The sequence below is a fragment of the Pagrus pagrus genome, assembly GCF_965226575.1.
Source record: "Pagrus pagrus genome assembly, chromosome: 19".
Taxonomy (NCBI): domain Eukaryota; kingdom Metazoa; phylum Chordata; class Actinopteri; order Spariformes; family Sparidae; genus Pagrus; species Pagrus pagrus.
Genome location: NC_140203.1, coordinates 567 through 24,394, shown reverse-complemented (window position 1 = coordinate 24,394; position 23,828 = coordinate 567). Strand labels below are relative to the sequence as shown.

Here is a 23,828-nt window from a genome sequence, read left to right as displayed (position 1 = left end):
GATCCAGAATGAGAGAGAGAGAGACAGATCCAGAATGAGAGAGAGACAGATCCAGAAGTGTGAGAGCCACCTGGTGTCATTCACCACCTCGTTTAAGCCTTAACAAAAGGGCATCGTCATACCGTGATTGGCTGAGAGGGAAACGCCCGAGCTGCTTCAACTCCTCAGTCAGGAGTCAGTCTCCCACCTGAGCACAGGTGATCTGAATCACCTGCAGTGAGTCCAGAGGGATTTTGAAAATCAGCCCAAAACAAAGAAAGATGGCAAGTCTTAAACAAGGGGACTGATACAACGTGACGAAGACCAACAGGTGATGAAGGTGACGAAGACCAACAGGTGAGTTTCATCAGAAGGTGAAAAAGAAGAAGACAAACATTTATGTCGTGGATCAGATTTAGACTTCAGGTGATTTCCTGTCAAATATTACATCTTGTGATATACAAATAAAGTTTGACTGATTGACAAACACAATGGAACAAAATAACAACAACATAATGCACTGCTGTGATATTCTTACAATGTGTATTTGCATATGTGTTGTTGTTGTTGTTGTTGTTGGTAATAAGTTACTTTTATTGTGAGAAATGTTAAATGTAAATCAAAATGACAGATTAGCACTTTGACTATAATCTTTATCTTCAGACTCTTACTTTGACACTCCAGAAAGGAAGTGTTGCTGTGATGTGTGTGACTTCACTTCCTGTCAGTGCCTCGTCCCCTCTCCTCTGCTGTTTCTCTCCCTCTCTCTCTCTCTCTCTCTCAGGTGATGGACACTCAGAAGGTAAGAATCTGATCGACTGATCGATGATCAATAACAACATCTGATCAGTTAGCTGAGGGTGAGTCACATAGACAACACATGGAGCAGACAGAGAGAGAGAGAGAGAGAGAGGATTAGCTCGCTGTTAGCGCCCCTCTCTCTGGTCGAGTCAGCTTCACTTTGAATGGAGGATTTACAGATAAGACTCTCTCTCTCTCTGGTCGAGTCAGTATCAGAGTGACAGTCAGCTGGTTAATGTTTTATTTTTTATCTCAAACTTTATTGAAACAGACAAAAAACAAGTGTCTCTGCAGTAACTCGACCTCCTTTATTCTCTATGTAACTCTACCTCTCTCTCTCTCTGTCAGTGTAACACGACCTCTCTACACTCACTGTGTGTGTGTGTGTGTGTAAAATGTAAAGAACAGAATATTTACAAATATTAAAGCAGTTTTAATACAACTGGTCCTGATAGTTGTACTCGTACTGTTGATGTATTACTGCAGTACTTGTACTCGTGATGAGTGAAGGGGGAGGAGTTTAAATAAAACACACAGGAGTGGACACACACTCTGGTTCACCAGTCAGGTGTGTGAGGCGTCACCGTGCTGCCTCATCAGAAACTCGCTCACACCTGTATCAGTCCAGAGTAATCTGAGTACACAGCTGTTTATGAACCTGTTTGGCCTTCAGCCACTTAATAAAGTAACAGACTGTAGTTTTACAGTGTAACTGCATCATCAGTGACCTACTTCTACTCACGCAGAGCGAGGGCAAGAGACATTAACAGTGAATGAGAGAGAGAGAGAGCCGTGAGGCTGACTTCATTTAAATTTAAAACATTGTTTCTGACGTTTTCGGTTTAGTTTTACATTCTCAGATTTTACAGTGTACAGTTCAGCTGTGACACTGTAAAACTGTGACATGTAAAACTGTGACACTGTAAAACTGACTGTAAAACTGTGACACTGTAAAACTGCGACACTGTAAAACTGACACTGTAAAACTGTAAAACTGACATTGAAAAACTGTGACACTAAAACTGACACACTGTAAAACTGTGACACTGTAAAACTGACACACTGTAAAACTGACGCGGTAAAACTGTGACACTGTAAACTGACACACTGTAAAACTGACACTGTAAAACTGTGACACTGTAAAACTAAGTCGGTGTAAAACTGCTGCATCAGTTGCACTTTATTTTGTACATTGTAAAGTGTGTTTGTGTGTCATACAGGAAGCTCTGCGCAGGATCATCAGCACGTTATCCAATAAGAATGAAGAGCTCCAAAACTTCCTGGAAACAGTCGACAGCACACTGACAGGACTGCAGGTTAGCAACTGATTGGCTGAGAGGGCACAGAGGGTGGGGCTTAGAAAGGCAGGAGAAACTAAAATGAAACATCTGTCCAATCAGGAGGAGTCATGTAAGGTGATGTCTGAGCTGGAGGCAGAGCTTCAGCTGCTCAGCTCCACCCTAGATGATAAGGGGGCGGAGCTTCGTGGCATCATTAAGGAGGAGACACAGAGGAAAGAGGCGGAGCTTCAGGTGAAGATTATTAATTTCTTCCCTTTGTTTTCTGTCTTACATCTTTGTATTCAATTTCATTTAACATAAATACTTTGTAGTAAAATCTTCAGATAAAGTTTTGTAGTATTTTGAAAAATATGAAAAGTTTCAAACAAATGTTTTAATGATTACATCATTATTTATAGTGTCACATTTACATTTACAGCATTTAGCTTTTGTCCAAAGCGACTTGCAGTAATTTATACATTCATATACTGAGGGTGGTGGCTGCCATGCAAGGTGCCGCCATCTCCTCTTTGTTCTTTTCTCACCTGTTGTTTAAATATTTGTGGCGTTTCAGACGCAGCTGTCGGAGGGAAAGTTCGCTCTGCTGTCGTGTGAAGAACTGCTCGACTTCGCCAACCAAACACTGACAATCACCAATGAAGAAGAATTCCTAAAGGTCAGAGGGACGAGGATGAAAAGATCAAATCTTGAGGGAAACAAATTAATTTTTAAACAAACCTGAACCAGCTAGAAACATAAATATACAATAAACCATTGAATAATTTAATGTTCAAAGTTTGTTTTGTCTGTTTTTTTTTTCGCAGGCGGCCAAACAAATCAAAGAGAGGTTCGTTTTCACCTGAATCTGATTTCATGTTGATTTTATGTCAATTTGTTCGTCACATTTAAATAACATTTTATTTTCTGTTTTTTTTTCTTCTTTTTTTCACAACATTTTATTTCCTGCTTGATTTATGGAACGTTAACACAATTTAAACTAACAAACTAATCAAAGTTGAGAATTATTAATGAATCACAGCTCTGATTTGATGATTGGCATGTAACCCCGCCCCCTTAACACCGTAACCCCACCACCTCCCGTTGCCAGGGTAACAATGGCTCCAGCGTTCCGGCTGACGACTCGCCCGGCGGTGTCGGAGAACATGTCGCAGTTCACTGTCGACTTCAGCACGGAGAAGGCGGGGCTTCAACGACTTCACTTCCTGCCTGGTGAGCCGCGCCTCTTCTTCATTTCCTTCTTCTTCTCCGATTATTTTGGGTTGATGTTTGATTTTTCTTTGTGTTTCTTTTGTTTGACTTTGTTTTTACATGATATATTTGTTGTTATTTGTTGTGGGTTGCTTATTATCTTTGACATGTTTTGGTCATTTTTTTGTTGACACACAAGTAACATCGCTCCTCTTCATGTTTAATTTTGATTACATTCTTTTATATTTTTATTTTTTAAATGTATTTTTCTTTCATCTTTTTGTTATTTTGCTGAAAGATGGTTTGTACATATTGTCAATATTTTTTGTTTATTTGTTGTTATTTGTTATGGGTTGTAGGGTTAGGGTTATTTTTAAAAACATATTAAATAAACATAAATAAATCCATACCCACATACAAAGTTTAATCCAAGGTTCACTTACTGACATGTTTCAGGGCTTTTGAGTACGTCACATGGTCTTCTTCCTCAGATGGAGTTGCTCAGACTCCATCTGCAGATGAAGACCATGTGACGCTGCTGAAAGCTCCACAACAAACCAGTAAGATGACGTTGATTCAGTCCCCAGAGCTCCAGAGGTCGACGTGTCCAGATGCATCGTCCGTGACAACACTATTATGGTTGCCTGGCGACCAGCTGGCGAGGATGACAGCGATGGTGACATCAGCGTCAGTGGACCAATCGAACGCTACGACCTTGAATACAGAAAAACAAACCAGGAAGGCTCGCTGAGAGCCCCAGGAGAGGCATGCTGGGAAAAAATCTGTGACATCAGAGAGACTCAGGTCAGCGTCTCAGGTGAGAGGTCACGTGACAGGACAGGACGCTGTGTTTACTGCTAACTAGCTGACGATAGCATGCTAATGTGCCAAACTAAGATGTGAACATTTTAGCATGATGATGCTAGCCGTTAGCATGGCTGCAGTTTTATTTATTAATTTAAATGTTTCAGATCTGAAGTTTGACTCTCGCTTCGTCGTCGTTCGAGTTCGAGCAAGAAACAAAACGGCCGCAGGCGACTTCTCTGAGCCCGTCGCCTTGGAAACCAGAGGTGAACACATGTATGACTTCATAAATACATGACGCGACTGTGTGTTACTGTATGTGTCCAGTTCATTAGGTACCCCGACTGAACTCCTGTGACCTCACAGGTGAGGACATCACCTGTGACCTCTACTTCTTCTTTTCTTACAGTGTATTTCTTCTTCTTCTTCAGCATATAACTTTGGCTTTGATGCAGCGACGGCTCACGCCGAGCTGAAGGTTCAGGGCGACACGGTGACCTGGGAGCCACAGGGGGTCAAGGGTCATGACCCTCGACTGAGAGGAAAAGAGAATAAAAGCAGGTGAGGACACGTATCACTGAGTCACAGTCATCAGATTTTGATGGATATATATTTTATATCTATGACATCACAGCACATGGTACTGCAGTGGCTTTCTGTTTACGTAGTTGATTACTTCTGATTGGACGTTTCTGAAGGTGTTCTGATCTGTTGATTGACAGCAAGAGTGATTGATCGGTTTCACATTTACTTCATTTGATCTCTGCTGCTCTTTGTTTGTTTGTTTTGAGATTTTTGACCCTCTGCAGTCTCCGTACTGCGTCCCCTCCAACACGCTCAGGTAGAAACTGTCGTCGCTGGCTGGTTGCCTAGCAACCACTATGTCACCAATCACTTTCCATCCACCATTTCTCGCTTCACATCACTGCTGACATCACATCAGTTTAATAAGATGTTTTTATTGATGAATATTTTGTTTTTGTCATTTCCTCCGACAGCTTCCTGTATCCTCCAAATTAAAACACAATTAATCTATGTTAATATTTGTTTAGATATATTTTATTCATGTGAAGACATTTCAAGCAAAACTTGTTTGACTTTGTGTAACTGATTGGTTGTATTTTTTCTAATATGTTTTTATGTAGAATGTTTCGGTACAAATTAACTCTACTGCAGTTCTTTGAATATAAATCTTTTAAATCAGAATTTATTGTTACATTTTATGAAATTTTGTGTTTTATTCACATTTTCCATCTTTCTCTTCACTGCTTCATCACTTTGGCACGACGTCATTTGCTGTTTCATCTCGTTGTTTTTCCGCTTTGTTTTTGGGGTTAAACATTTTTTTAATTCATGTTTTCATTTTTTATTTGATTAGCAGCAGAAGCGCCACGCCCTCGCCCAATAAGACAGCAGGAAGTCGAGCAGGACGTGACCGATTCACTGGAGAGTCGTACACAGTGCTCGGTATTTCACTCTGAGTACTACTGCAATAATACTTCATATTCTACTACGATAACAGTAATGCTGATCAATGTTGTATATTATCTCTTTTGAAAACATGAAGTATGAATAACATTTATTTTTACATATTTTATATTTTGTATTAATTTATTAGACAAAATAATTTGACATTTTCTGTCATCAATTATGAAACGCTTCAAACATCTAACAATAAAATAAAAAATATATATAATTATTCTTTCGCATTCATTTTGAAAGTCGTAATATTTTCTGACTTTTATAACAGAAACATGTTTCATCTGAACGAGAGACTTTTATTTTATAGGTTCCAACAGGAAAGACTGGCTTTTATTTGTTAAATATTTTCATATGTAAATTTGTAATTTGTAAAGAATCTTTAAGTGTATGAAATCAGATTTTGCTGCTTTTTTAAGAATATATTAGTTTCTTGTCCGTCTCCAAGGTGACCAGGAGATGACTGGCGGCACGTACTACTGGGAACTCCGCCCCCTGGTTGACTGGAAGTCAATTAGCGTGGGTGTTGCCTACCGGGCAAGCCTTGGCCGCTTCGACCAATTAGGAAAGAGTGCTGGTTCATGGTGTCTCCACGCCAGCCAATGGCTGCAGAGCTCGCTGGCTGCGAAGCACAACAACCGAGCAAAGGCGCTGGATTGGCCGCTGCCTCAACGAATCGGAATCTACTGTGACTATGACAACGGTAATATATAAATATTTAACGTCATTGTTTTAATTTTTTTTAACCACGTTTTATTTTTAGTGATTTTATTGTGTTGTGTTTTTACACTTTACCTGCGTTCAGCCTGCGGACTGTCGACTCAGTTTTCTTATTAAACTCTCTTCATTTACAGTTTCACTCTTCAGCTGATATTTTACCGGCCAAAGGTGTCGAGGCTGAAGAAAAACTTTTTCCTGTCATTCTAAAATATTTTTAGAAATAGAAACAAATGAGATGAACCGTCTCTCCACGTTACCTTTTGGTGTGTATCCTGGCAGAAGTGAAGTGTAATTCTTTGTGCGGTGTTACGATAATTAGTGTCCCATCAACAACTGATGGGAACTTTAATGGGTGTGTGTATGTATGTATGTATGTATGTATGTATGTATATATATATGTATATATATATAATATGCTGTTAGCCAGCTAGCATTCTGAAAGGTGTTAAACATAGAATTGCCAAACTTTGACCATTAATAACTTAACAGTTTACAGAAACTGACATCAAACCCATATTATATTTGGTTTGACACTTGAATACTCGTTAATGTCAAAGTCATGAAGGAGATGGTTCAGTGTTGGACACTGACTGCAGCTGTCAGCAAAAGTATCTACTGCGCTGCTGCAACACCACCTGGACAAACTAGACCCAGTGCTGCAGCACCCTGTAATATCATTGGCAATAATAGTCACAATGGCCCTCATTTATCAATCAACGTAGAAACCAGCGCAGATCCTGGTGCAGGATCGCAGCGCAGAAATCATCTTACGACAGGGTTCACGTGTGATTCATGAAATGTTCGTATCTCGCCAATCATCATTTAAATATCACGCCCTTAAATATTCTCAGTTTAGAGGCTTCGCCCCTAGTGTTTACGACATGGAGATGCGTAATATGCGTAATCGGTTGTATTTGGCAGCCTGAAAAGTGGCATCAAAGGAGTCCGAAAATTGTTATTAATAATAACAATTCTCGGACTCCGCCAGATTTACTATGCTGCACCGCAAATTAACAGACTTGAAAACTGTCTTGACATGAGATTTGATCGTAGTCTCCACTCATGTCTGAATTGATAAATGCCGAGCTTTGCGTGGAAATGACCGTACGCCCAGTTTTCTGTTGTACGTTTGGCCCTCATTTATCAAACAATATGATGGTGATTTTATTTTCTAGTGATGGTTTTCTAGAGTGGTGGTCTGCTGTCGTAGGATAGAATATTTTTATTTATACAGTGCCTGGCCAAAAAAGAGTCATCACCTGCATTTAACTTAGCAAACAGGTCAGAGCCTTCCACCGGATAATTACTGCAGTGATTAATATGTTATTTAACTAACTGATGCAGTGAAGAGCTTCTCATTTCTTAAACAACCTGTCAGACTGTTTTAACTGACTTGAGCCTCATTAACTGCATTTAACTGTGACACACTCATCTCAATACAAGTACTCATTTTAGTTACTACACTCTCTTCAGTGTTCACAGTGTTCCGAGTTCACCAAGTGTTCACAGTGTTCACCAAGTGTGTCTGTAATAACCCTGGCTCAGAGAGCAAGACAAAGTGGGAGACCACACACCTTTAAAGTAACTTTAACTAACATTTTATTTATAAATGCAACCCAAAAACAACATAATAAAGAAGTCTGTAATCTGTAGAGTCAGTAATGTATGCAGTGTTTGTAATTGAGGTGTGGTGAGGATAACACAAAAAACACACAAACCAAACAGGCAGCAAGTGGCAAGAGAGAGAGAGAGAGAAAATGGGAATGAGGACTTGAGGAGCCAGCTAAATAACCTGGGCCCAGGCTGCCCAGGTGAATCTCGTCAAATCAGCAGCTCCACCCATCTACCTGAAATGAGCCTGCAAGAAAAAACAAACAAAGCACGACCAGGAGAGGGCGGGGTCGTCACAGTGTTCACCAAGTGTTCACAGTGTTCACAGTGTTCACCAAGTGTTCAGTGTTCAGTGTTCAGTGTTCACCAAGTGTTCACCAAGTGTTCAGTGTTCACCAAGTGTTCAGTGTCCACAGTGTCCAGTGTCCAGTGTTCAGTGTTCACCAAGTGTTCAGTGTTCACCAAGTGTTCAGTGTCCACAGTGTCCAGTGTCCAGTGTTCAGTGTTCACCAAGTGTTCAGTGTTCACCAAGTGTTCAGTGTCCACAGTGTCCAGTGTCCAGTGTTCAGTGTTCACCAAGTGTTCAGTGTTCACCAAGTGTTCAGTGTCCACAGTGTCCAGTGTCCAGTGTCCAGTGTTCAGTGTTCACCAAGTGTTCAGTGTTCACCAAGTGTTCAGTGTCCACAGTGTCCAGTGTCCAGTGTCCAGTGTTCAGTGTTCACCAAGTGTTCAGTGTTCACCAAGTGTGTCCAGTGTTCACCAAGTGTTCACAGTGTTCAGTGTTCACCAAGTGTTCACCAAGTGTTCACAGTGTTCACCAAGTGTTCACAGTGTCGCTGGTGACGCACTATTTAACGTTATGTGTTTTACTGTAACCTGAACTTGAGCTGACGTGTTTCTTTGTGTTTCAGGTGATTTATCCTTCATCGATGTTGATCGGCTTCGTCTTCTTCACTCATTTAAAACAAAGTTCAGCCAGCCGCTCGTCCCCGCCTTCACTGTCAGTACTGCAGTAATGCTACATCTAATACCACATCTAATACTACACCATATACTACATCATATACTTCATCTAATACTCCATCTAATATACATATACGTACTACATTCAATACATCTAATACTAGATTGTGTATTACATCTAATATACAACTAGTACTACATCTTGTACTACATCTCGTGCTACACCTTATACTGCATCTCGTACTACATCTAGCATTACATCTAGCAATACATCTAATACTACATTGTGTACTGCATCTCGTACTACATCTAATACTACATCTAGCACTACACCTAATACTACACCTAGTACTACATCTAATGCTACATCTCATACTACATCTAATACTACATTTAGTACTACATCTAGTGCTACAACTAGCACTACATCTAATACTACACCCAATACTACATCTGGTACTGCATCTAGTACATCTAGTACTACCTCATATTACATCTAGTACGACATCTAGTACTACCTCATATACTACATCTAGTGCTACATAAAATGCTACATCTAGTACTACCTCATACTACATCTAGTGCTACATCTCGTACTACACCTAATACTACATCTAATACTACATCTAGTACTACATCTAGTGATACATGTAGTACTACAACTAGTACTACATCTAATACTACATCTGGTACTGCATCTAGTACATCTAGTACTACCTCATATACTACATCTAGTACTACATCATATACTACATCTAGTACTACATTTAGCACTACATCTAATACTACATTGTGTACTATATCTAGTACTACATCTAGTACTACATCTAGTGCTACATCTAATACAGTGCAGTCCTAATGGTATTGCAGTACTAACAGTAGTAAAATTGTGTTGCAGGTTTGGTGTGGTGGTATCACCGTAATGACGGGCCTGCAGGTGCCGAGCTTTATGGGTAATTTCCTGTCGACCAATCGGAGCCTCAGTAACCTGTCTCAGTAGATCGATCTCCTCAATCTGTTTTTAATTTATTGTGTATTTTTCATAATTATCATTAATTTGTTTTTGTATATTTGAATTTATTTCTTAAATTAAAAATGATAAACAATAAAATATTATATACAGAAATGAGTTGTGAATTGTTGTTATCAATATTATTTATAAAAAAAAATACTTATAATATGTAATGAATTAAGGAAATATATTGTTCGTTATTGTCTGCTCTTACTTTGAAAAGCCATAGCTCAGTTTGAGTGCTTTTATTTTGAAGTAGTTTGTTTGTTTCGAAATGACAGCATTTAATTTTTTAAAAATCACATCAGGAAAGAAAATGACGTGTTCTGTTTTATTTTGAAGGATGTCACCAGATGACATTTAAAGTTGAGATAAATATGATTTTTAGTTTGAAGATAAATATTGATGAATTTTATTTTCAGGTTTTATTAAAAGTACAGAAAATATCAATGTTTATATTTATTGATCTGTTGTGTGTTTAAATGTCTGACCTAAAATCAGCTCAAGCTCAATGTTTTATAAATATTTTGATGATCTGTCAAAATAAAAATTTGGAAATAAAATGAAATGTCAGTGTTTTGTTTCCTGTTCTGAAAGAGTCATTAAAAATAAAGCAGGTTTTTACCAAAGATCATTTGCTTCATCGAAATTTGCTGATTGGTACAAAACTTAAACATGATTGTTATTAAAAGCATATAAATAATATCTATCTAATATTTTCTATAAAAATAAAATAAATTACAACAATGCTTCAGGCAGCTCGAAGGAAAACATGCTGGAAAACATTAATCCGGTATTTAATAAATAAATAAATAATTAAAACCAAAAAAAGAAAATTTAACCCATCAGAACCCGTCACGACCCACTTATAACAAACTCTTTAAATGTCCTAAGATGGGTTCTTATGGGTTAAATAAAGAGTGTGGGGGAGGGGCTGAGGAGCTGGTCTCCATGGCAACAGAACAACAGAACACAGAGAGGACGAAAGGACGAAGAGAGGGAGAAGAAGAAGAAGAGAAGAGGAGAAGAAGAGAAGAAGGAGAAGAAGAAGAGAAGATAAGGAGAAGAAGAGAAGAAGAAGAAGAAGAAGAAGAGGAGAAGAGAAGGAGAAGAGGAGAAGAAGAAGAGAAGGAGAAGAAGAAGAGGAAGAAGAGGGAGAAGAAGAAGGTATCTTCAGCAGCAGGCGAGGAGGAAAACAAGGCTCAACATATTTCCCATGATGCAGCTGTCAGTGAATTGAATCTCAATAACGATCAATGGATGGGGGAATTAATCGGTTGCTCGGTCGGTCTGATTGAGGAGACGGTGCATTGTGTGCCCTGGATTTTGTCTCTCAGGCAACATACAGGCAGGTCTGCTGGAGATCCTGCAGACGAGGCTCAAGGCTAAAGTACACTAGTCTCTTACACAGTTTATCATGGGAACATGATGACATCACAGTGTGATGGTATAGCATGATGACATCAGAGTTTACGTTGGTTCTCTATGAACTTTGTTATCACCTCACAGTTGTGTCTCCACGGTGACGCTGTCTGACAAGAAAAAGAAGATTAACTGTTATCAAGTAGGTGATCGATGAAGTCGTGATCAGTTCTGTGTTGTTGTTATTCACTGAGAGGAAAACAATCCAGTCGGCTCTGAAACAACGACAATAATAACAGTATTAGCAGCGGAGAACACGCAGGAAACAAATCAGAACATATTTTTTACTCGTTCATCATTTCATCCTGAAACTGCGGGTACATTTATTAAATTATCTCTTTGTCTTAAGTAACAATGGCCTGTTTCCGTGGCAACCGAGAGGAATTTTATGGGGAGGTGCTGCTATTGGACGAGAGGAAAATCACACTTACGGCCGAGCGAGGCATCAAGGTGAGCGAGAACTTCCTATTCCTGTCACGTGAACGACACGATGAATAAAATCTGTTTTTTCCTCAGAAATCTTCAAAGGCGGCGGCCATCTTGCAGCAGGTGTTCTCTCACCTGCACCTGGTCGAGATCGAGTTCTTCGGCTTGAGATTCTGTGACAACAGACAGCAGACGGTGAGAAAACCAAGAAAAGACACCAAAACTGTGTGTGTGTGCATTATATATATTATACAGTACTGTTAATATGATAAGAGACCTTACTGACTGAACCACTGTGATCCTGAGCTGGGGGAGGATTGTATCTGCTGTTCACAGACTGAGACCTTGGCACATTTATTTGTTCAGTGTCCCTGCCTGGACATTTTGTTTGAGTTGCTAAAAACCTGGTTTCAGGGTCTTGGGAGGTTTTTTCTTTTGATTTGTAGAGTAGAATTGTGTCTACACACTGTTAAACTTTCTATCTGGTTCTGCAAACTTGGCCATCTGGCTGACCCACAGAAATCACGCTCAAACTGTGGGCAGTGTGGCCCACCTGCAGGTGGAGCATGCTTGTGTTATGCTCACATCACATGAGGCACCATATGTAGTGCTTCATGCAACAGTAATAGGGAGCTTTGGGTTAAATTTGGCTATCAATAATATTTAATGATTATCAGGGATAATTATAAATTATGATAAATAATAAAATCCAATTTACATTAGATCACCTCGGGGCACCACCCTTGAAGAAGGGAAAGGAGCCAATTCACCAAATCAGTCTCAGAAAAGGTACTAAACCGTCTGTAACTCTGATAAATAATTTAATTTAAATAAACTTAATAACTACAACCAAGATTATCATAACAGCTGTAATGGTCAAAGGATTTTGAGGTCCTTGTGGTGTGACGTGATGCCACGTTAGAGCAGACGGTTAGTTGCATGTGAAGACCATGAGTCTGTGTGAAGCATCATTCAACTAACGTCAAATTAACCGTGTAGCAAAGCAAACTACCAATAACCTGACCTGAGATCACAATAACACCATGACGGTGAACTAACAAATAGATTGAACACATGTACATCACATCAACCAGAGTTAAACAGTCCTGTGCTTAGCCGTGCTATGCTATGCTGTGTGCTATCTAGGCCCAGTTCAACGTTACCAGTCTTTGAAGAAAACGTGCTGGTGGTTCCTTGGCTGATGAGCCACGCAGGAGAAGGTTGTGATTCTGATCTTGAACAGTGCTGTTCTTGCTGTGCAAAGTCTGATAGAAGACAGCAGGTGGAGGAAACTGGTCGCTCCTTTCCTTTGCAGGGATAGCAGCTTGGTGCTAACTGGCTTGGTGCTCCTCAGATTGTGGAGTTAGCTGGCAATCTTTGCGTCGTAGCTGCTGGTGCTAACTGATCAGGAATACCAGCAGGACCTTGTGTCGCTGCAGTGAGGAGAAGTTCTTTGGGCCTGCTGGACATGCAGCTGGTAGCTCTCAGCAGCTGTTAGGCCCAGAAGAGTCCAGGAGAAGAGAACTTGAGGGCAGGCAGCCCCGTGAGGAGAGAGGTGGAGAAGAGAGAGAACAAAGGAAGCAGCTGGAGTTTTGACCTGATCAGAGGGGGGTCTGTCATCCTGACCAATAGTAGCTCAAAGCTGATTTTGCACCTAGGTGTGAAGACTGGGGAAATCTGGGAAACTGAGTTCAGTTCAGAGCCCATTTTGAAATCAACAGTGAACGACTTTTGTGCTCTGTTGGGGAGGATGGGGATTTCTGTAGAACTTTTTGTGTTGTTGGTGTAATTGTTGATGTTGTTGACGTTGATATAGTATATTCTTAAACTAAGATTGTTGTTGTAAATAATTGAATGTACTTGTGTTTTTGATTTGATCAGAACTGGTTGGATCCTTCAAAAACTCTGTCACAACAGCAAGACCTCTGTAAGTTTCACAAACAATCAAACAAACAAACAAACAAACTGAAAGACATTTAAAAACAAGAAACAAAATGTTAATGTCATTAAACCTGCTGACTTTTAATGCTAACGTATTGTTTTTATATATTTTTCATTTTTCATCAGACAACATAGATAAAAAATATCATATATGAGTAACAGAACAAATCATTTAACAATAACAACAACAGTGATTGAGTTAAATTTGCTTTTCTTTTCAAGAAACAATGTCATACTTTAATTAACAATGATATCTGCTTCTTTTGAACTGTTTTGTCACAGTTGGGCCACCGTATATTTTCTACTTTGGTGTCAAATTTTATGCTGAGGATCCATCCAAACTGAAAGAGGAAACGACTCGGTACACTAGTTATTTATCAATCCAGCGTTTCATTAAAGTTATCAGTATTTTTGTATTTTTATATATATAGATCAGGATTTTTTGTTGATGCAATAATTCTGTGATGTTTTGATTCTGTCAGGCTGTGTTTAATAATTGAGTATTTGAACACTACTTAAATGAATGTGTCTTCTGTCAGGTATCAATTTTACCTGCAGGTCCGCCAGGACGTCTGTCGAGGTCGCCTGCCATGCCCCGCCCACCTCAGACCTCGCCTTGCTGCTCTGATGCTACTTGGTCAGAAAACACTTAAATGTCAAAATTAAACTGTAGAATCATATCAAACAGCTTCTTCATCAAACATGTTCCTGATGTTTCTGTCACATTGTTCTCTTAAAATTTAGTACAATATATTTAAACACAATAATTGAATAAAAACATCATCGAGTGTACGTTGTAAAATTGTTCTTTTTATTTTCTCTCCAGCGGAGCAAGAAGACCACAGCGAGGTGAAGTTTGACTCCGAGGAAAAACAGGAAGTACGACATGTCTACAAAACACTCAGGTAGACACGAAACATATCCTAAAAACTAAATAAACCAAAAGTAAAGAAAAATTACTGCATACTGTGAAATGTTAAAGGTTTAAATGTAGCTGGTACGCTTTTAATTTGAATCTAATTTTACTTTAATGTAAACATTTATATACAGCAGCTGTGAGGGGCAAGTGAGAACTGTTTTGATGATCCATTTTCTAAGGCTGGATTCACATTGGATCTGGCGTTGCAGCGAAAACACAAGTTTTCATATCCATTTTAATGAGGGTAGTCCGTTTTGGCTGTGGCAGTGCGGCACGCAGGGGGTTCTGCAAGAAAATGCAGCCGGTGGCGGCCAAACAGTTGAATCTGGCGCCACTTTTGGAGATACACAGCCCGAAGTCAAGGTCCGGTGGCCAGTCATGTAAGCTTGTGATGACACTATGACTGAAGCCACAGTGGAGGGTAACGTAATGTGTCGTGTGTGTTCACTCAGTTTAAAATACATCCGTGGATGCTGACGATCAATAACTTACTGGTGAGGTAAACAGAGTATACCTCAACGGCCCGTACAACGGTACCAGGATGTGTCGTCAGGAGGCGCTGTGGCTCCGCCGAACACAGTCACATTAAACACAGAAATTGATTTCTCAGCAACACTTTATCTAAGAAAGACCTGGAAAAAGTCATTTATATGACTTTCTTTCACTGTTTCCAAATTTGTCAACATCTAAAATATAAAATTCTGGTTTAATAGTTAATTAGGACTGGTCTAAAATCTGGAAGAGTACAGGGACCATTTGGGTGGAATCTCACTTATTTAAGTAAAAGCCAGATGTGTCATAAATAACAATGACGGAGAGGCCAAGAAGAACAACCGAGGTTTCCAGTGTCCAGTGTTTTCACACAAAATGAAATGAAATCTTTTTTGAAGGAACTTATAAAGATAAACTTTCTTTTCCCAGCAGATCACAAGTCATAAACACTGGTGAGAAAATAATTTAGATCCATTTCTCACTTGCCGCTCAGGCTTCTGTATTCACAGTCTTTGTACAAAGAGGTTAAAGTTTGTTTCAAAGATTCTCCGTCACATTCAGAGTGACGCAGCAAGGTAACCAAATTAAAATACTGAATAAAATGGTTTATCTGCTCTGTGAGGGAAGATGAGAAACAGAAACAGACAAAACCTAAATAAACCTTTTGAGCCTGAATTCAGTCAGAACTGGTGTCAAGCAGAAGCTCTGACACGCATCACTACCCAGTTTGAGTTCAGTTAATGTGTAAAATCTCATAAAAACACATAAATCATGAAAAAATAATTCTCTCTCTCTCTCTCTCTCTCTCTCTCTCATTGTCCAGTGGTGTCTCTCGCCCCCAGGCTCAGTGTCTCTTCCTGTCTCTCTGCAGCTCTCTGCAGATGTTTGGAGTCTCACTGTTTGTCGCCTACGTAAGATCACTGATCGATACTTCTTCATCCTCGTTCTTTAACCCCCTGTTGTTCCTCTTTGTCATGTGACGTGTTGATTAACCAATGAGAAGCTGAGCTGAACAGACATCATAACCAGAAGAGATATATACACACATCAATTAAATAAAAATGTCCTGAGATTGCGTAAATACTGACACATCATCTTGTTTATATACACCCACAATAGCAGTCACCTTAATCAATCAATCAATTGATTTGAATCATCACTTCAGTAATGGCAGACTGACATAATGTCTGGTTTTTATTTCGTCTTCGCTCTTATGATTCCTGACAGGGAGAGAATCAAACTGAGTACTTCCTGGGTCCGACTCCAGTGGGCGTGGTCATCTATAAGAACAAAGTTCTGGTGGGGAAATATTTCTGGTAGGAGTGAGACCTCACTAACTATCTGTGAGCCTGTTCTGTCCATTTTGTTAAGAGTAAGACACTCTCTTCATTAACAGTCTTAGGTAGCGGTTAGTCTTTGGTAATTATAAATAAACAAATAAATAGATTGTATATGTCTTCATAAATGTAAACAAAAGTTCCTTCAGGCAGAGGATCATCAAACTTCACTTTAAAGACGAGACGTTTGAGCTCCGGGTCAGAGGAAAAAAAGTAAGTTCCTACTGATGCTAAGTTGTAGCTGTACATTGATAGTGCTAATAATGATGCTAATAATAATAACTCATGTAAACTCTCCTGTCACAGATTGCAGTGTGTAGATCAGTGAAATGAAATTAATATTTATTGAATGTTTGTACAACATGAATCAAAGACAAATAAAAACTAATATATTAAATAATGTAAACAGAAAGAAGAACTTTCGTGCACTAAGACAAATAATCAGGTGACGAAACAAACATGACATGAAGAATTACTGACTGATTACTGATGTGTTTTGTCAGCAGATAGCAGTGTTAGCATTAACTCATATACAGTTATCCTGATGCACTGCTAATGCTAATGCTAATGTAATGTAAAGATGAGAGAAGAGTGAACATTTATACAACATTTAACCAAAACTGATGCTTGTTGTGTTTCAGGGTTCAGAGACGTCGTTCTTCTTTCAGACATCAGATCGATCCGATTGTAAACGTTTGTGGACGTGTTGTGTCCAACACCACGTCTTCTTCAGGTGACACACACACACACAAACAAACACACACGCACACACACACACACACTAGGTTATTGAAACTGTTATACACACTGTTTTCGACACATTCAGTCTTTATTCGGACTCATTGATTCATTGACTTCTTTATAAATCCATTCAGGATGTCCAAGTCCAGACCATCAACACACACACCGAAACACGACAGGTAAGTAAACGCCTGCAATTAATATGTTCAATATCCGTTTTGTCTTTAATATGTCTGTCTCGCTGTCTCTCTCTCTCTCTCTGTCTGTCTGTCTGTCTGTCTGTCTCTCAATTCAATTCAATTCAATTCAATTCAATTCAAAGAGGCTTTTATTGGCATGAAAGTTTCAATAACAATGTTGCCAAATCATCAAAACACAACTTGTCCAAACACAGAACACAATAAACAATGATATGAACATGAACACAACATTAAGATTGATTTACATTAATTATATATGCGGTATATACAGTGTGTGTGTGTGTGTGCGTGCGTGCGTGTGTGTGTGTGCAGCAGGTATGCCCTGTCTCCTTCTCCCAGCAGTATTTTAATGTTGAGAGGTGGTTCAGCCTCTTTGGACTCAGATTACAGAGTTGAACTTGTTAAAATAAATGTTCCTGGTGTCGTTGAATGTTTTACATTGTAGGAGAAAGTGCATCTCTGTCTCAGCCTCACCTGTCGAGCAGTGACCACATGTTGTGTTGTCTTTTTGTTGCCATGATTGTTTGTGTCTTCCTGTTTGGATTGTCAGTTTGTGGTCACTGAGCCTGTACTTGGTGAGCATCTGTCTCTGCTTCCTATCTCTGACAGTAGAGACGTTCTGCTGACTCATCATGTTTTTAGGGCGAGATAAGGTTCTGATCCACTTTGGCTTTTAGTTTCTTCTCTCCAGTGTTGCAGGTTTCTTTACATTGTGTTATAATGTGCGTGACTCTGGTTGTGTTGGGAGAGCAGTGTTGTTGTGAGGCTGTCAGACTGTCTGAGAGGGGCAGTCAGCCTCAGGACCAGCTGACAGAGGGGACTCTTCTCTGGGCTCAGCTCAGAGTCTGGAGGGCTTTGGAGTGGAGGCGTCTCTGGCTGGACTTCAGCTGGTTAACAAGTGGAGCGTTCTCTGTTGAATGTTAATCATCAGCGGGTCTCTGCCTCATTCTGCTCTACATGCATGTGTTGGTGTGTTTCTGTGTAAAATGTGTCTGCAGACTTCTGCATGTAAAGACTCTGTTGGATGTTTGTCCCAGCGGGTTTAGTTCTGATGACTGAGTGGACCCAGACTTCACTACCGTACAGCACAACGGGCTGGATGACACCATCAAATCTCTGAAGCCAGATTCTGACTGGAGTTTGTAAATGATAAATGTCCTCTTAGTTGCATGTCGGGCTCTTCAGCTGTTTCCTTTAGTGCATCACTGCCATGTTGAAACTCCCTGATGCTGTCATGTTATACCAAGGCAGGTATAACTCATGCTGCGTTCAATGACATGATTATTTATGGTAAACTGGTGTTTGTTCTCCTGACATCTGGGGCCTTTTTGAAAGATCATGACATTAGTTTTCTTCATGTTTGCTGCCAGGGCCCAGTTCTGACAGGACTTTTCTACCATGTCCAGCTGCTGCTGTGGTCCTTGTTCAGTAGGAGACAGTAGAACAAGGTCATCAGCATAAAACAGAGACTTCAGCTCTCTATCGAGGAGGGGAGAGGATGAATCTCCCTAAAGAGTCCCTCTGAACCTACCATTAACTATGTACAGGCCTGAGGCCGACAGAGAGGCACTGTCTTCTGCCACTTTGATTTATTCAGAGTCAAGGTTGTTCTGACGGGTGATGGTTGGTGTGGTAAACAGGGGGCCTGACCAAACACATGGTTGTTGCTCTGTGAGTCCATGACATCAGGTTCGATTCCTGTTCGTCCATTCAGATCTCCAGTCAGAAGCACGTTTCGCTGGTGTGTCAAAAATGTCTTTTTCAAAATAAGGAGAATCTACTGGGGGTACATAAATTGCACAGAGACATAGATCCCTGTCAGTGATGCCTAGGGTTTGATCTGATCTCAACCAAATGTGTGATTTACCACACCAAGTTCCCCTCGATGTTCTGCCCTTGGGTATGTTTTTTAATTTTATAGAGGGCACCATGACTTCATCATATCCTGGAGGACAGTGAGTGAGCAAATCATTTTGACACCATGTTTCTGTCAATGTAGTTATATCAATGTCTTTGATAGATTTCATGAATTCAGGGTTTCTGCTCTTCAGCTCAAAGGCTGAGGGGTGGAGACCGTGAATATTTAGCACACAGCTGATATGAAATGAATGCATCAAAAAACAATCAAGATGAACCTGTATGATGAGACTCTCTCTCTCACTCTCTCTCTCTCTCCCATGTGTAGTATTGCTCGTTCGCCCACTCTGGCTCTTCCTCGGCTGATCATCACCAGACTGAGAATCAAAACCACAACAGACGTCTGTATGAGAGCGAAACATCGCAGTGAGCTCACATTATTATTAGGGCCCGAGCAGGAACCTGCGAGGTCCCTATTGTTTTTGTTATTTATTATTATTACATTTTGTTGTTGCTGTTGTTATAAATGATATTATGATTATTTTGTTGTTGTTGTTATTAATGATGTCATCACTATTCAACTGTTGACATATTGTTTATTAATTTGACTTCAAGCACATTTTTTGTTTCAGTTTCACTTCATCTTCAGATGATTCACACAAAGTTTCAAAAGATAATAATCAGAATAATCTACATTTTAATATTTTTATTTTGAACAATTTTCTTTATTTAGGCTTCCACTAATAACTTCTACTAAATATTTAACTTATTTGTGAATTTATTATAGTTCAACAAGTAAACATTTCTTCTGGATTATTCATTTCTAAAGGTTTCGTTTTCATAAATTACTTTGTGAACATAACACTGTTGCTGCTGCGTCTTCCCTCCTTCAGCCAATCGGACATCGAGAGTTACCAGTGAACCAATAACGATGCAGACAGCGCCACCTGCTGTTCACAAGTGAGATCCAATTGAATTCAAAACATTTTTGGCGTCGTGTGACGTGATCATGTGATGAAGCTAGTCTCACACTTGTAGGTCGGAGAGTGGGACAGTGGAGGACCACGTGAAGCCCAGTGCACCATGGGAAAACAGCGGCTCTCTGAAGTAAAAATAATAAACACATCTGTTGTTTTTAAACACAACAAGAAAAATAACAAGATCAGAACAGTATATAAGAGTATGTAGTCTGATTATATTATGGATGTAATCTGATTACTGCCTGAAAATAAAAGAATATAGGATCTCTTATGTTATAATAATTAAATTGTTACATTGTGAGTGTAAGCTGATTACCTTATTAATGTAATCTGAGTATTTATTGAATACATCTGATTGCTACATATAATTTTGAACCAGTGGCCTTTTCAACCCGAAGTTTCCTCCAAACACCAAAGAAGAAGGAGAGGGAATAAGACCGCAGAGGTAACAGAGGAGGGAAAGAGGGAGGGAAGGAGGGAGGGAGGTGATTTATAACTAACTTTGTGTTTGACTTTTAGGCGAAGCAGAAGTCTTGATGGAGATCGACCGATGAGGCCGAGGGGGAGGAGGTGTCATAAATAATTATTTTCTTGTTTTAATTTGAAAGACTTTAAAAGAAATAAGTTGTTGGACAGCTTTAAAATGCAAATGCAGTATTCAAGATCAGTTTTAGAAGTTTTGGAAAGGTTTGAAAAACTTTGACATGATTTTTCAGGCATCTGTAAACTTTTGCTTCCAGGTCTCGTTCCCACGGGAACACATGCAGTGGCAGCGAATCAGAGAAGACGGCGAGTCATAGCGTGCGATGCAGAAGAAGAAGAAAGAAGCTGTAATAACATCTGTCTATTCAATGTCTTTCAATGGCCTCTGTCTGCAGTCATTTCAATAGTCTCTCTCTCTCTCTCTCTCTGTGGTCACAGGTCCGATTCCACCTGCCGCTGCCGTGCCAGATCGTACGTTAACAACAAATCTGCGGCACTTTGTTAAAACAAACAATGCTAACGTTATAACAGTGTAACTGCAGAGTGTCAAACGCTATAAATTAGCTAATGCACCAGTTTTAGCCAATGAGAGCTAATTGCTTACATTTGTGTTGTGTTACAACTTCATTACACTTCAGTTATCATCCATTTCCAGCTAATGCTAATGCTAATACTGTCTCTTCTCTTTAGACGGAGTCCCGGCATCCTTACATGGAAACACATCCAGTAAGTGAGTGTGTGTGTGTGTGTGTGCCCATCACCTGCTCTGTGAGAACAAAAGAAAACAGAAAATCAGAAATTCAAATTTATAGAAAATAATACATTTGAATTTGTATGTTACCAACTTGTATTAATTCACTCAGGAGTCTCTCACACCATCTCATCCAGAGTCCAGAACTTCTCTCAGTTCATGTTGTGGTTTTCTTTAAAAAAACATTTTCTAACTTGTATTAAACTGATGACCTTATAAAACACTCCAGCTCAGTACTCTGATTACTTTCTTTTGTCATCATATCAGTGATTGAGTATGTGTGTTCTCAGCCTCACCAACGTCACCTTTTCACTGGATTGTGTTGAAATGTGTCCTGAACTTCACAGAGACACTGAGGATCATTTACAACATCGTGTGTTCATTTACGAACATCTTTAATATCTACAGTCACCACATTGATAAAAACATTTTTTAAAACATTAATATCTCACTAGTTTTCACTGTGTTAACCAGACATTGTGTTGTGTTCTGTGTAGTGTTAACGTAGTTCTGTAGTTCTGTGTAGTGTTAATATAATTCTGTGTAGTGTTAATGTAGTTCTGTAATTCTGTAGTTCTGTGTAGTGTTAATGTAGTTCTGTGTAGTGCTAATGTAGTTCTGTAGTTCTGTGTAGTGTTAATGTAGTTCTGTAATTCTGTAGTTCTGTGTAGTGTTAATGTAGTTCTGTGTAGTGTTAATGTAGTTCTGTAGTTCTGTGTAGTGTTAATGTAGTTCTGTGTAGTGTTAATGTAGTTCTGTAGTTCTTTGTAGTGTTAATGTAGTTCTGTAGTTCTGTGTAGTGTTAATGTAGTTCTGTGTAGTGTTAATGTAGTTCTGTAGTTCTGTGTAGTGTTAATGTAGTTCTGTAGTTCTTTGTAGTGTTAATGTAGTTCTGGCTCATCTTCTAGTTAAAGCTGAGTGACACAAGCCGTTAAAGAGCTTCAGAGCAGGAAAACACACCGACTCACTGATAGAGACTGAAGATTTGACCAATAATCCTTTTAATTTACCTGAAACGTTTTTATTTGTTTATATTTTATGTGTTGTTTTATGTGTTGCTATTTTGTTTGTTGATAATTTATCTGTTGATATTTTGTGTGTTGATATTTTATGTGTTGATATTCAGTGCACACAAAGTCAAAGATGTTCTATTACTCCTTCATAGCTGATGTCTCACACTCTTCACATATTACACAGTGTAAAATCACATCCAGTGGTTTTATTTCATCTCTAGATATTTGTTTTGTAAACTGTTGTTTTCCATCTGTCAGATATCTGTTGAGCCTGTTTGTCATTGGCTTCAGGACATTAGACTGTTAGCTTGTAATGATTTGATTGTATATAGATGGTGTCATCTTGTTCTTTATATGTGAAATATTAATCTCAGTTCCTCAGTTGAACACACATTTAATACTTTACAGTTTCAATCTTCTCGAATTGATTCGTTGAAAGCCTTGAGCCACTTAGTACAAACAACACTTAAATGCACAATAGTGCAGTTACTCAGACTAATACTGTGTGTGTGTGTGTGTGTGTGTGTGTGTGCGCGCGTGTGTGCGTGTGCGTGTACAGGAAGCAGCTGGTGGAGCCTGATGGTGTGATGGAAAGACAGACAGAGGAAATACCTTACAAGGAAGTGAGGTAAGAAAAGAGGAAAGGAAGTGTGGAAAGAATAAAGGAAGGAATTAAGGAAAGTTTTTTGTGATCTACAGAGTCTCAGAGCCAATCAGAAGGCATTGTTCTCCAAGGGGGCGGCGACATCATCGGTGGGCATCAGCTACAGACCTCCAGTATGTGTCAATCAAGTGTATCAGTCAGTTGTGTCATTAAAAATGATTCAAACAATTGATTGATAACTGTTTTTTTTTTAGTTCAAAGATTGAGCTGGTTCCTCCTCTTCCTGTTACCAAGGCAACAGACACTTCCTGTTAATTAGCCACATGTCTGTGAGGCAGCTGTGACACCTTTACCCACAATTCATTGCTCGCTGTAAAAACATTTCCTCCTGTGTGTGTGTGTGTGTGTGTACATGCAGTTAATAACAAAGTAGTTTATATTGTTGTTTTTGTGATTTTACAAGTTTTCTACTACTTCTACTGATGAAATTTTAATAATAATAACATAAATAAAATATGAATACATATGAATGTTCATATGAATGTTTATATTGAATTGTAAGAATGCCATGTATCAAATGTTCATGTATGTTTATTCAATTTAAAATAAATCAACAAAAATCTGATGTTCGTCTGATTTAAGAGTCTCGAAGTACAAACGTACAGTATGAATGTTTAAATGTGTGTGTGTGTGTTTGTGTGTGAATGAGTGTGTGTGAGTGTGTGTGTGTGTGTGTGTGTGTGTATACTTTATGATGCTTTACATTGAAAGACAAAATGTCTTTATTTCCTTACAGATTTTCTG

The 23,828-nt window shown here is 39.2% G+C and overlaps 2 protein-coding genes across 9 annotated transcripts; both read left to right on the top strand.

Annotated features, from left to right (window-relative positions):
* fsd1l (fibronectin type III and SPRY domain containing 1-like) lies at positions 1-10,422 on the top strand. 3 transcript variants are annotated; one of them, XM_084383923.1, is made up of 14 exons: positions 1-336; positions 764-781; positions 2,001-2,096; positions 2,181-2,312; positions 2,635-2,736; positions 2,885-2,907; positions 3,169-3,290; positions 3,850-4,086; positions 4,241-4,339; positions 4,505-4,634; positions 5,452-5,540; positions 6,001-6,255; positions 8,795-8,883; positions 9,745-10,422. In XM_084383923.1, exons 2-14 carry the CDS (start codon positions 767-769, stop codon positions 9,844-9,846), a joined length of 1,491 nt encoding a protein of 496 aa, XP_084240049.1. In that variant the 5' UTR covers positions 1-336; positions 764-766; the 3' UTR covers positions 9,847-10,422. The 3 variants fall into 3 exon arrangements, with proteins under 3 accessions (XP_084240049.1, XP_084240050.1, XP_084240048.1); XM_084383924.1 differs by having other exon boundaries at positions 643-781; positions 5,455-5,540; positions 9,745-10,421; XM_084383922.1 differs by having other exon boundaries at positions 643-781; positions 9,745-10,421.
* Positions 10,423-10,879: 457 nt separating this feature from the next.
* Positions 10,880-23,579, top strand: epb41l4a (erythrocyte membrane protein band 4.1 like 4A). Of its 6 annotated transcripts, XM_084383472.1 has the most exons (23): positions 10,880-11,422; positions 11,630-11,730; positions 11,797-11,901; positions 13,588-13,633; positions 13,930-14,008; positions 14,187-14,284; positions 14,474-14,552; positions 15,882-15,969; positions 16,286-16,374; positions 16,536-16,608; positions 17,037-17,128; positions 17,271-17,315; positions 19,522-19,619; positions 20,087-20,153; positions 20,232-20,300; positions 20,553-20,618; positions 20,693-20,743; positions 20,914-21,003; positions 21,095-21,127; positions 21,347-21,382; positions 22,980-23,048; positions 23,120-23,197; positions 23,279-23,579. In XM_084383472.1, exons 2-23 carry the CDS (start codon positions 11,635-11,637, stop codon positions 23,337-23,339), a joined length of 1,608 nt encoding a protein of 535 aa, XP_084239598.1. In that variant the 5' UTR covers positions 10,880-11,422; positions 11,630-11,634; the 3' UTR covers positions 23,340-23,579. The 6 variants fall into 6 exon arrangements, with proteins under 6 accessions (XP_084239598.1, XP_084239599.1, XP_084239600.1 ...); XM_084383473.1 differs by having other exon boundaries at positions 10,880-11,730; positions 16,545-16,608; XM_084383474.1 differs by having other exon boundaries at positions 10,880-11,730; positions 23,120-23,173.
* Positions 23,580-23,828: the final 249 nt, after the last annotated feature.

Excerpts from the sequence above, each read along its gene's own strand:
- epb41l4a (XM_084383472.1), top strand. The coding sequence starts at position 11,635 with ATGGCCTGTTTCCGTGGCAACCGAGAGGAATTTTATGGGGAGGTGCTG. Across the intron at positions 21,004-21,094 it reads AGAAGAAGAAGAAAGAAGCT|GTCCGATTCCACCTGCCGCT; the intron begins GTAATAACATCT and ends CTGTGGTCACAG. Across the intron at positions 23,049-23,119 it reads ATACCTTACAAGGAAGTGAG|AGTCTCAGAGCCAATCAGAA; the intron begins GTAAGAAAAGAG and ends TGTGATCTACAG.
- fsd1l (XM_084383923.1), top strand. Across the intron at positions 4,635-5,451 it reads GGAAAAGAGAATAAAAGCAG|CAGCAGAAGCGCCACGCCCT; the intron begins GTGAGGACACGT and ends TTATTTGATTAG. Across the intron at positions 8,884-9,744 it reads CGCTCGTCCCCGCCTTCACT|GTTTGGTGTGGTGGTATCAC; the intron begins GTCAGTACTGCA and ends ATTGTGTTGCAG.